At 59.9% G+C, this 12684-nt stretch overlaps 1 protein-coding gene across 2 annotated transcripts; it reads right to left on the reverse strand.

Annotated features, from left to right (window-relative positions):
• Nucleotides 1-229: 229 nt before the first annotated feature.
• ADISSP (adipose secreted signaling protein) lies at nucleotides 230-12657 on the reverse strand. 2 transcript variants are annotated; one of them, XM_002710925.5, is made up of 6 exons: nucleotides 12502-12657; nucleotides 6497-6613; nucleotides 5222-5364; nucleotides 2029-2167; nucleotides 1100-1222; nucleotides 230-865 (listed from the first exon to the last, which is right to left on the reverse strand). In XM_002710925.5, the coding sequence occupies exons 2-6, from the start codon at nucleotides 6513-6515 to the stop codon at nucleotides 765-767; spliced, it is 525 nt and encodes a 174-aa protein (XP_002710971.1). In that variant the 5' UTR covers nucleotides 6516-6613; nucleotides 12502-12657; the 3' UTR covers nucleotides 230-764. The 2 variants fall into 2 exon arrangements, with proteins under 2 accessions (XP_002710971.1, XP_051701222.1); XM_051845262.2 differs by lacking the exon at nucleotides 12502-12657 and adding an exon at nucleotides 6812-6831.
• Nucleotides 12658-12684: the final 27 nt, after the last annotated feature.

Consider the following 12684-nt stretch of genomic DNA (forward strand, 5'->3'; position numbering starts at 1 on the left):
AGGGGCACAGGGCAGGGAGGTGGCCGGAGCTGGTCAGGCGTCCCAGACACCCCTGCCCCCCAAGGCCTCTCTCTGGCCAGGAAGGAGGCCCCTCTCCACCCAAGTGAATCCTCTTGAGGCCTTTCCCAGGCGGGGGGCTGGAGCACTACCCAGCACCCCTGTCCTCCCAGAACCATCTTTGAAGGACTGGGCAGTGTCAGGACCCCAAGAATGAAAAGCCCACGGGGCCTCTGGTAGCCACTGGAAATTTTATTTCTTTAGGGTTCTTTCCCAACCAGTCATTTAAAAACCAAAGAACACAGACCCGAGGGGTGAGGGTTGGAGACTGCCCCTCCCTCATCCTCACCATGGACAGCAGCGGGGAAGAAGGAGGGGCGGAGGTGGCTGAAGCGAGAGCAGCAGCAGCAGTGGGGCCACGTCCCAGAGCCAGCTCCGTCCTCTCTCGGACCCCTGCTGGAGGCCCCATGGCTTGGGGTGGGGGGTGGGTAGAACCCACCCCAGGCCCCCCACTCCCCTCCTCAGATAGCCTCCTTGAGGACTCAACCCTTTTCTTCTGGCAGGAGACTGAGGCACACGGAGAGGAGGAAGCGGGAGAGGACCTCGGAGAGGCAGGGTGGTGGTGGCACAAATGAAGGCAGAGGTGCGAGGCGTGGGCAAGGCCCCTGGAAACCCCACCCCCACGCCCACCCTGGGGAGGGGCACGCAGCATGTGGGGGAGAGGCGGGGTTAAGGCTGAGGGGCCCCGAGGGGTGGGGCCAAAGGCCTCAGTCGAAGCCATGCCAGTCACTGTGCTCCGAGTCGTACTCCAGCTCAGCGCCCACGCACTTGACGCCGTCCAGCAGCATGGGCGTGCCGTGGTGCCGGTCTGCAAGGCAGGGGGTGGGGGTCGAGCCGCGCCGTGCTGCACCCCTGACCACTCCCAGGGGACCCTTCCCCTCCCTCAGGGACAGGCGGGCAGGAGGAGGAGGAGGGGAAGGCACCCGCCAAGGAGTTTGAGAGCCCTGAGCCATGCAAGGATCCCTCGCTCAGACACCTCCGGGATTAGGGCAGAAAGCCCTGCAGCCAAGCTGCGGCGGGAGGTCCCGGCCGGGGCTCTCACCCATGACTCGCGCCTGCACCGTCACGCGCACGCAGGCGCCGGCGCCACCTTCGCAGGCCAGCAGCATCTCCTCTTTGAGCACGCCCTCCTTGTGTGCAGAGTACTCACACTTGACGCTGTAACCTGCCCGGGGGCACGGGGCAGGCGATCAGCACCTGACCTCCCGGCCTGCTCCCAGGCACTGCAATGCACACGGAGGAGCATTCAGGAAATGCCCTGTCCTTCCACGAGCTGCACAGGCCTGCGGGCCACCCCAGTGTGGCTCCAAGAGCGCTCCAGCTTCCAAGAGAAGGCCCTTTAATTCCCCCGCAAGGGAAGGCAGGGAGAAGGGGTGGTGGGGAAGAGGAGGGGTGGCAGGGTGGGCTTTGAGCATGTCAGGCAGCAAGAGGCTAGGGCTGAGGGGGCTCGCTCAATCCGCTGAAGGGCAGGTCACAAGGTAGGGGGTGGGGTAGGGCTGCGAAACAAGCTGGGCCCTGAGAACCTGACACCCTAGCTGCTACCAGGTTGGGGATGAGGGATGGGCGGGGCCTGCAGCCAGCCAGCCAGGTAGGTTGGGAGAAGCAGCCTGAGACCCAGGGCCCAGGCAGGACTTGGGGGCGCTAGGTTAGCCACCCGTGGTTCTCGCAGCTCCAGCAGGTTTTCTCTTGAGGGGCAGGCGGGAGGGAGAGCTGCAGGCCCCAAGCCACGTCCCCAGTGGCTCCCATCTTAGTCACCTGCTCACTGAGGTTCTAGCAGGCAACGGGCACACGCAGGCCTGCCGTGTGAGCTCATGGGCTTCTGTCCAGGAGGGGGCCTGAGACATGGGAGCTGCCAGGCGACCACACTGCAAGCTCACGGAGGGGACACGTCCCTGACTCGCTGGGCTGAGTGTCACCCGAGTCCTCTCACTCACTCCCACTCGCATCCAGCACCCCGAAGAGGAGACGCACCTTCAGGGACGGGCATGACACTGAGGAGCTTGAGGTGCAGGCTGGGCACAGGTGCCTCGCGGACGTCCTTGCTCAGCCTGTGCACAGGGGGCAGAGTGAAGGTAATCTCATACCTGTGCAGGATCTTCAGGAAGCCGACCTGCAGCAGGAGGGGCGAGGGAGGGAGGCGCCTTAACTCACTGCTTCTTCCAGGGCCCGACCAGGTCCCGCAGCCTGCGCTCCTTCTGGGCCTCAGCACGGCTGCCCTGGGGAGCCCAGGAGCCTACCTCCTTCCACTGCTCCAGCTGAACCACACCCCCAGCCCCACAATGCCAGATCTTGGACACGACGGGGCCAGCGTCCTCCATGCCATTTGTCTTGCAGGCCCTGCAGTCCTCAGTAAGTCATTTTTCAGGTGAAAAAAAATGGAAGCCAGGGCCACACGGCATGGCCAGGGTAAAGTCCTCCCTAGACCTCCTGGCCACTCCTGCCATGCATGGCACACAGCAAGGCACCAGCCACCGCTCAGAATCTGTGACACAGGCCGTCCATCTGCCTGGTCAGGGAAACTGATCCTCCAGTCACTCAGGCGGCGACGCCAGGCAGCGCAGCACAGGACAGCGGATGCGACGGAATTGGGTGAAAAAGGTACTAGAGCAGCTGTGTCAGTCCACCACTGAACCAGGCTCCTGCCTGCCCGATGGCACCTGATCATGCATGTCTGTGTGCCCACTCGGAGGCTCACGGGGCCCAGCAGCCTCCACTCAAGGTCTAAGTGATTTCTGTTGTTCGCATACAGTGCTTGGCAACCAGTGCCTTCTGCAACAGATGCCGTCTTTGGAAACTCCAGCGATGTGAAGGGTTGCAAGCTGGGTGGCTGCTGAGCAGGCTGCCTGCCAGGAGGGCCAGTCCGGCAGGCACAGGCATGCATGCAGTGCCTGCCCCAGCTCTGGTGGGCACAGACTCCCACCCACAGTGACTGGGGCAGCACAGCCCTACCCCTGAGGGCCAGCTGGGAATGGCTGCATGGAACTGCCAGCCTGTCACTGCATGATAAACCTCAATCCAGGTACCCCTCCCACCCCCTTTCTGGCTGCACCTGCCATCCATGACCCTGTGACCACTGGACCACTTGCAAAATTTTCCAGGGGGGCCGGCGCTGTGGCTCACTAGGCTAATCCTCCACCTAGTGGTGCCGGCACACCGGGTTCTAATCCCGGTCAGGGCGCCGGATTCTGTCCCGGTTGCCCCTCTTCCAGGTCAGCTCTCTGTTGTGGCCAGGGAGTGCAGTGGAGGATGGCCCAAGTACTTGGGCCCTGCACCCCATGAGAGACCAGGATAAGTACCTGGCTCCTGCCATCGGATCAGCGCGGTGCGCCGGCTGCAGCTCACCGGCCGCAGCAGCCACTGGAGGGTGAACCAGTGGCAAAGGAAGACCTTTCTCTCTGTCTCTCTCACTGTCCACTCTGCCTGTCAAAAAAATAAAAAATAAAAAAAAATTTTCCAGGGGAATTACTCAGAGATGTGCAAAAAAAAAAAAAAAAAACCTCAACACTGACTGCCCTATTTATAACAGTGAAAAAACAGAAACACCCGTAACACCCAGGCATGGGGAACCAGCTAAGTCAATGAAGATATGCATAATGGAACACCAGGCAGTTGTAAAATCTTGTGGAAAATTATTCACTGACACAGACAAAAAAAAAAAAAAACTCAGCTTGTCCACTGTGCTACCAGCTCTCTGTTTTTGAACACCAAGTTTTTAAAAACACTTGGAATGACACACATCAAAATATTAATCCCAGTTATTTCTGGATAGTATGACTGTGGATTCTTTTAAATCTCTTTATATTTTTCTCTATCTTCTGATTTTTCTTTAATAGACATGATGGATTTTGCAATGGGGGAGGGAGCTATTTTTAAAGACTTTGGTTTTTCTTCTGTTCATTCCCTTGGGGAGGTTGTCAGCTATAGGAGAAAGAGTCAGATGGCTACAGACCTGGGCCTTTCTCAGCAGGGCAGCAAGCCCCTCCTTGGGTCAGTGTCCAGTGGAGGAGACCTCTGTCCCCCGCGTACAGGGCACTGCTGCTCAACTCTGCACCCGTGGTTTACAGGCCAACCTAGAGGCCTCAATCCCAAGCTTCCCCAGTACAGTCCCTCCAGAGACCCCTCCCACCCCTTCCAAGTGCCCGTGGGGTCGGGTAGCACCCTGGCAGTTGGAGGAGCCAGCTGCAGAGGCTGCAGGGAGTGTGAGGTGTGGCCACAAGAAGAGGGGGCTCCAGCAAGCAGGAGACGTGGGGTGACACATCACCGCCAAGAGCCCACATCAGCCAGAGAGCTGGCAGAGCAGGATAACAAAAGCCACACCTGCTGTCACAGTGATTAGCTTCACACCTGAATCACATGCCCAGGTTCCTCCACCCTCCCACCAAATCTGTGGGTGTGAACTGTCTCCATGGGGAAGAGGAACAGGTAACCCCCTCCAGGACGTGGGCTTGAGCGGGTACGAAGGTCTGTGTGCTGCAGGCTGGGTCCCCAGTGTGGGGCTGTGGAGGGCTGGCAGCTTTAAGAGGTGGGGGCTGGGGGCAGGTTAATTAGGTCACAGGGCCTCCATCCTGGAAGGGACTGACGCCAGGCTCTCAGAGTGGATTAGCCCCTCCCTCCCTGAGAGCCTAATTATAAAAACAGCAGGCCCAGCCCCAAGGCTTCAGCTTCTAGTCTTGCCTTGGGCTCTCTCCTCTTGCTTGCGCTTGGGGTGACACTGCCCTCTGAGGCCGCCTGTGTGGTGACCTGGCCGGAAGGCCCTCACCAGAGCTGCACAGGCATCAGCTTCATGCCCTTGGATCTCCCATACTACAAGTTATGCAGACCTCAGGTATCTTGTGGCAGTAACTTAAAACAGACCCAGACAGTCAGCCTGGATCTGAACCCACACCTGTGACACCCCAGCCACCACCGCGACACCTGCCTTGTACTGTTGTTGTCCGCGGGAGGCTGGTGGCAACAATGGCTCTGGTCACCTTGACCTAAGTGCATCCATCTCATTAAAATCTTACCATTTCCCATTTTACAGATGGAGAAACCAAGGCTCAGGGAGGGGCCGCGATGTGCAGATAAACCATCTGGGAGGGAAGAGGCTAGATGGGCCCGGGGAGCCAGGAAGGGCCAGGGAGGAGGAGGGAAGAAGGCTGACGATGAGGGCGACGTGCTGTACCTTGACCAGAAAGCTGCTGTCACTCTCCTGGGTGACCATGACCACTGAGTCATGCAGCTTCTCATCAAAGTGGACGTGGCTCTGGGAGCCTTCTGCATCGTGGCCTGCTGCGAAGCGGATACTCCGGACCCTGGGCTTGTTGCCTAGGAAGAGTGGGAGAGGGCTCCAGGGGCTGCTGGCTTCCCCGCCTCCCTGGAAACTACTTCGTTCCACCGCCTCCCACCCTGAGACTGCCCTTGACATCACCTGCACTCACTGGCTGGACTCCCTCCAGGGCTAGGTGAACCACGAGGCCCAGTCCTCCCACAAGAAGTGCTGCCCCCCGGGTAGGTGGGGGTCTCCGAGACTGGCTAATGTGAGCTCTCACTTGGGGGACCGGGGTGGGGATGAGGCTAACACCAGATGCAGTGCCTGAGGCCCCTGCCTGCCCCTCCTAATGACCCCAGTACAGGGGTGGGCAGAGGCAGGAATAGGAACAGGTGCTAGGGGACCTGCTTGGGGATAAGAGAACAAAAGAGGACCAAAAACCATACTCTGCCCACCCAGAAGAGGCTGCAGCTGCCACTAAGCCTCACCGATCACTGCCAGGTAGGAAGGAAGAACCCAGGAGCCCTACAGACGCCCCCCCCAACACCCTTCCCTCAGCTGCCCCTGAGCTGGGTGGGGTTCTCCAGGGACAAAAAGGTCAAAGGACTGTGGGAGGGCAGAGCCCAGAGTGGGCTGGATGGACACTCAGGCTCAGTGAGGCCAAGTGCATGTCCCCAGTCCTCTTTGACATTCCAGTCCTGGGCCTCCCAAGTCCTGCCCACAGTCCTTCCGGTGGGCGGCTCTGCGCTGGCTTTGGCCTGGGTTCTTGGACATTCAGCTAAGGCCCAGGAGGCCAGTTTGCCGCATCCATAATCCCTGCTGAGGCCCTAGATTGGCCCCTAACGCCCTCCCTTAGCACTCTGGACTCTGAGCTCACCTTGAGTCCCTCATGTCCCCCAGCTCCTGCAGTGGAACGGGGGGAGAGGGAGGGGCTCAAATCCAGAGTAACAAGAGCACAGCTCCCCAGCAACCAACACATCAAGGACCACAGGGGTCTCCGCTAGGGCTTCAGGGGGCCCCGGGACCCAGGACAACAATGCATGTTCCAGTTACATTCTCTCTCTCTCTCTCTCTCTCTCACACACACACACGCACACAGCTGATACTAGTCCTGTGTGTAAGCATGTCCCCTCGCATCAGGGCCCCCAGGAAGGGCCGTGCAGACCCCCTAGGCCAGGAGACACTCACCCTTGTTGGCTGCAGCCATGGACGCCCTCCCTGCCGTGGGGTGAAGACACCCGCTCCTGCTGGACACCAGCACTCCAGCTCAACAGCCTCCCATGCTCCAAGGACACCAGCAGGAGCCTGGAGGACAGGGAGTCGGGGGAACAGGAGTCAAGGTCAGCCGTGGGCCCGTGGCTGGGGGAGAGCAGAGGAGCTCCCGCAGCAGCCCAAGTGCGGCCTGCATCCCACAGCACAGGGGCCTCTGCTGCAGCCCACCCCCAGCCCCGACCCATCCCCACGCTCCCTGAGAACTCTCACCCTGCCTGACACCCTACTGACCCAGGGCCCTGGCTGCGCCGCTCCGAAGCAGCTTGTGGGTGCCAAAGTGCCAGTGTAGGACTCCTGTGCCCAGCCCACCTGAGGCAGGCAGGAAGGGCAGCCTGGAAAGGGGAGGGCTTGACTGGTACTCTGCAGGGGCCAGTCTGGCTGGGCTGAGGGCACGCAGGCAGCGCAGTGGGCGCGGGTCAGAGTCAGCAGTGTGCTGGGTGGAGGGCGAGAACAGGGCGCCGGGGATCAGTGTGTCCTCGGAGCTTTCCTTCCTGGTGACCAGTGAGGGCTGTCTGCAGAAGTGATGCTGACCGCAAGTGAACCCTCCCCCCCCCACCTCCCCCACCCCCGGCCCCTGGCCTGCCTCTCAGTCCCCCAGGGAGGCCTCAGGGCCATAGCGTGAGGCCCCTAGGAAGCCTGCCCTGGGCCAAGCTGGGGCCATCTCATTATGAACCCTACTGATGGGAACAGAGGGAATACACAAAAGAAAGAAGAGAGGAAGCAAAACAAACAAGCTTGTCTCTGGCCTTTCCTAAACCAAATTGCCCTGGGGGTTGATGGAAAGCTCTTCTTTACAGAAGATTCCTTACTAATAAGTAACAAAGGAATCAGCAGATGCCAAGTCATTCTTCTCCCCCTAAAGAAACAAATGCCAGGGGCAAGTGCAGTCAGCGGAGGCTGAACCACAGAGGGAGGCTAACAGGGAGCAGACACTAACAGATGCCCCAGTGCCATGGACAGATGATTCCATATTCTTATTTATTTTTATTTTATTTGAAAGGCAGAGAGATCTTCTATTTGCTGTTCACTCCCCAGACGCCCACAATAGCTGAGGCTGGGTCAGGCCAAACCCAAGAGCTAGAAATTCAGTCAGGGTCTCTGATGTGGATGGCAGGGACCCAAGCACTTAAGCCATCACCTGCTGCCTCCCAGGGTGTGCATTAGCAGGAAGCTGGATTGGAAGTGGAGCTGGGACTTGAACCCAAGGACTCTGCTACGAGATGTAGGTGTCCCAAGCTGCATAGTAACTGCTGAACCAAATACCCACCTACACGTGGTGTTCTTCAGGAGACTAACATGGATGTGCAGTGGAGTGAGCCTACATCACCTGGCCACTCTCCCCGGCTCACAGTGGGACAATATGACACCCGGTGCCTCCTGGTACAAAGCAGCCTGAAGTCAAAGCATTGCTGACAAGAGCTGTCTGCCAAAAATGTTTAACCTGGATCTAACGGAACTTCTAGCTCCATCTTCTCATTTATGAAAAACACAGAGGACGATGGAACGAATTACATGACTCTGTGAAAGGGCAATGAGACAAACCCAAAAGGCGGAGAGGATCCTACTGGATGACTGACCTGCTTTTTCAGACTGCAAGAAAAAATAAAGGGGGGAGTGGTGGTGGTGGTAGGGAGAGGCCCAGACATTGTTCTAGATAAAGAATCAGGCAAACCGCAGCTTGTGTTTCGTAAGTGAAGTTTACAGGGACACCGCACGCTTGCTCAGCCACAGGTTGCCTACAGCTGCTTTAGCACTACGACAAATGAGCCTCAGTCGTTGGGACAGATCCTTAGATATTTGCCACCTGGCCCTTAGCAGAGAAGGTTCGTCAGCCCCTGTCCCAGATGAACACACCCCTGAGGGACACAGAAGGCAGGACGGGCAACAGGACAGCGCCCTGGTTCCTTCGCCTCATCGGCTACGAGAGGGAGAGGGGTCCTGCCTTGACCTGCTGCGGGGAATCAGGGAAGTGATGATGGGTTTTTTTGTTTGCTTGTTTTTTTTTTTTTTTTTTTTTTTTTTTTTTTTTTAGGTGAGATAACAGGTTGCACTATGGAGAGAAGTAGTCTGTTCTTATCCAGAGAAATGCAGGGCAGTACTTAGAGATAAGTGACACCCATGAGGGGCCTTGGCTGGCTCAGGAAATGAAGAGAAACCACAGGTGGCCTGAGCGGCAGGAGCTGAGTGCAGCAGGCACGGGCTGCCCTGTGGGGTGGCCTCACTCCCTCTCCCTGCCTACCGGGTAGGGCACGCACTGTTCAGGTCCCAGCGGCCCCCTGGTAGAGAGAAGCCTAGGGTGATGGAGGGAAGGGCCTGGGTCGGGTGTCTGGAAAGCAGAAGTGGCCAGGGCAGGGCAGTCCCCCAGGCAAGCATCCCTACTTGGAGGCTGGCTAGGTCCCAGGCTGCATTACCGGGTGCAGGGAGAACTACACCCACTCACCTCTGGCCGGGGCCACTCTGGGGTCAGTCCTGGAACTCTCAGCTTGTCTCCAGAGAGACTGCTCCCCAACCCACCCACTCCAGCCACCCCCTGAGGCTGAGGACTCAGAGCATGTGACAAATGGCCAAGTCCAAGGGTGCCAGGCTCATTTCCTATGGTGCAGAGGCCGCCTCCCTGCACCCATGGGGCAGAGACAGCCCAGTGTCCACACAGTCCCCTCCGCTCTCGGGACATCCAGGGGGCCATTTTCACAAAACACCCTGACCTAGCAATGCAGGGCCTCCTCCCTATCTTCCCCACCGTGCTGCCTGTTCCTGCCTGCTTTTGCCCAGGCCGTCCCCTCTGCCAGAACTCTGCCCTGACCCTCACCCATTCCTTAGCCAGGTCTCAGTCCCAGAAGCAGCCTGCCCCACCCCCATCCCAGGAAAGGCCTGCAACTCCCGACAGGGTCCCCTTCTCACTTTGGGGACTGGGTCATGTCTGTCTGCCCCACTTTACCAGGACAAACCTGTGTCCCCAGCACCCCACACGGCACGGGACAGGAGGCATTTGTGCTCAGTTGATATTTGTTGAACAAATGACTGACCACGCTAAGGTGAGCCTGAGTGGGGGCCTTGGCTGGGCCCTGCGGGGTGTGTTGTGGTCAGTGCCAGAAATGACAGGAAAAGGAACTCCTCATCCACCTTGCTTAGCCAACCCCTGCCCCGAAGGCCAGTCTCCCTCCCCCCTGACCTTGCTCAGCTGCCCACCCACCTGCAGAGAGAAAGCTGGCTGCGGGCAGGGCCCAGGTCCCACGTTGCGCCCGGAGGTCAGGACAGAGCAGACACTCAGGATGTGCCTGTAACACCCACCCCTGGCCACAGCCACAGGAATACTGGTGGGTGGGTGGGAAATGGTGTGCAGGGCCCAAAGGAGGCCAGATAACCAAGTGTCCTTTCAGGGCAGAGAGCCCTTGCCGCTGGCCATCCCCTGGGAGCTGGACTCTCATCCACCCAGGCCTCTTCTCAGAAGCAGGAAAAGAGGGCACCAGGCCGCGTCCACAGAGAACGGCTAGGCCACCGCAACCCCAAACCTGGCCCTGCCTGCAGCGTCCTCCTGGCCCAGCCGAGTCCTCGCTGGGGCCCGAGCCGCACGCCCCCAGAGGCAGCAGTTCTGGTTCAAATTCAGGACCTGCCCTTGCTGCCTGCCTGCAGATTTATTTCACCTCTCTGTGGCACTGGAATGAGCGGTGGGCTCTTCCTCGCAGGCTGGCCGTGGTGCAGCCGCCCTGAGGCTCTGTGAAAGTGCACTGCTGCCAGCCTCCTCGCACAGCAAACCCCTGAGGCCTGGTTTCTAAAGCAACAGGCATTTCAGCAGCCCCGGAGGAGCCAGTGGGCCCCAGGGACTTCAGCCTGCCCTGCCAGGAAAGCAGCGCAAGGGTTAAGGGGACCTCCCTCCCCCTTCCTTCCTCTTTTCCAAGCCCCTGGGAGCCCCCCACCCCAGAGGGGCTCACGACAAGATGTGGAAAATGCATCTCCTGGAAAATGTCCAGGAATACTGTATCCCGCCTGCCCCTTCCCCCGAGATGGGCTGTCAAGCAGTCAGGGGTCACAAGATGAGGAGGAAGTGACAAGTGGGACAAGGGTCTTGGAGGTTTCTTTGGCCCCTGGTGGCTGTCAGGGAAACTGGAGGACTCTCCCCTCTGGGGGCCACAGAGCTGCCAGCACAGGTCCGCCTCAGCTACAGAGAGAAAGGTGGCTTCCAGGCTACCCGACCCTGTGACACGGCAATGGCCAGACAGAGGGGCAGTCCCACAGGAACCCTGAGTTCCTGTCCCATTGCACAGTGGCTGCTGTTCCAGGCTGTCCCACACCGGGGCCCAAGGCTCCAAACTGGAGAAAGGGCCAAAGACAATCGGTCTAATTCGTCCTAGGGCAAAACAGAGCAGAGCGGGCCACTCCGTCCACACCACCACTCTGCCCCAGAGGCAGCCAGCCCCAGCCTGTCCTGGGCTGTGTGACTGGGGACATGTCACCAACCTCTTAGGGCCTTGTTTCTCAATCATGCTGCAATCCCTAGTTTCGGTCTGGTCTGAAGCTTTTCTCAGAGCCAGGCCAAAGAAAGGCCCTTCCACTCTTCCTGCCTCCTTCTCCCTCATCCCCACCCCCGGGCTAAGCCCTGGCTCAAGTACTCAGCAGCACTGTCCAGCCTCCTATTAAGCTCAAGCCTGCACAAACGCCCACTGAGGCCTCAATGCAGCCACACCAACCTGCTGACTCCCAGAGCCAGACACGGGACTGCACACAGCAGCGCCCCACGCACTCAGAGAAAGGCCTGGAACACAAGGCTGCGAGTCAGGTGTGGCTGTGGCAGTGTCGCGTCAGCTCAGCCTTGATGTCACCTCACTTCCTCCTCCCTCCAGCAGGCCAAAGGTGCAAGGACAAGCATGGCTCTTTTCTCTCTCACAAACAGAAGATGCAGCCTGATCTGGGGAAGAGAGAAAGCTCCATCTCTGCTGTTTCCCCAACAGGTGCCGCCTCCTCTACCCAGCACCCTTTCCCCAGACCCCCCAGCCCTCAGCTCCCGGGCGCTGAGATGTCTCTAGCCTCCAGATTGCCCGCTCTGCCCGGGCAGTGCCCTGGGCCCACGACCCAGAGGCCCCAAGAAGCAGAAGCAGAACAGGCGGGGGTCCGGGGTGGTGGCTGCTCTTGACCACCTTCAGTTCCCTGAGGCAGAAGAACCCCGATCCCCATTCCTGATGCCAACGCTGGACAGGAAAGGCAAGCTGAGGCCGTCCTCCTCCATCTAGCAGGGCCCTGCTCCCTAACATGAGCACTGGACCAGAACCTCCTCCTGCTGTGTGACAAGGAGGAGGCACCGGGGGCCTGGGGATAGGACCCTGGACACTTGTCACCCGCCATCCCCATCCCTGTGGGTGTGGCACTCCCTTTTCCAACACCTTCTCGACTTCTCTCGGTAAAGATGCAACTGGGCGCCCCCCCCCCCCATACCCGCGAGGCGGCAGCTCTGTCCCCGGGAGATAATCCGGGGCGCTCCCCGAGCCTAACCTCAGCTGACGCAGGAGCCTCCTAAGCCCGCACTCCCAGACATCACCGCCCTCCGCGCTGAAGGTGCCGAGGCACAGGACACTCCAGGGGGGGCTATGCGTCCAAGGTCACACAGAGACGAGGTGGCAACGGCGGGAACAAGGGGGAAGCAGCGCGGACCCCAAGGCGTCCCCACCCTCTCTGTGTCACGCGTGCCCTCCAACAGTGCCCTGAGGAAAACACTCCTGCTCCATCAACTAATGGTCACCCCGTCCCCGGAACCTGTCCCCAGCTCAGGTGCTGGGGAGTCCTCCAGGCCCGGGCCCGAGAACTGAGCCCCCGCCCCAGCCTCCCATCACGGCAGGTGGGTCCCAGGCACCCACTACTTAGGACAGAGACCGGGCCCGGAGGGTGGCGGCGGGAACCTGGAGGAGGCGGGAGAAGAGACATCTCACCTTGCGGGGCGCACCCCGGGGCCGGGCCGGGAAGCGACGACCGCTGCAGTGGCGGCGGCAGCGGGGGCTCAACGCCGAGCACGAGGAAAGCAGCCCCGCGCCGCGGCCGCCCGCCTCACGGCACGCCCCCGCCTCTGCCCATTGGTGGACGAGGGGGTGGGGCGAGGGCCGGTTCAGACCAAT

Source organism: Oryctolagus cuniculus, chromosome 11 (genome assembly GCF_964237555.1).
Source record: "Oryctolagus cuniculus chromosome 11, mOryCun1.1, whole genome shotgun sequence".
Classification (NCBI taxonomy): Eukaryota; Metazoa; Chordata; class Mammalia; order Lagomorpha; family Leporidae; genus Oryctolagus; species Oryctolagus cuniculus.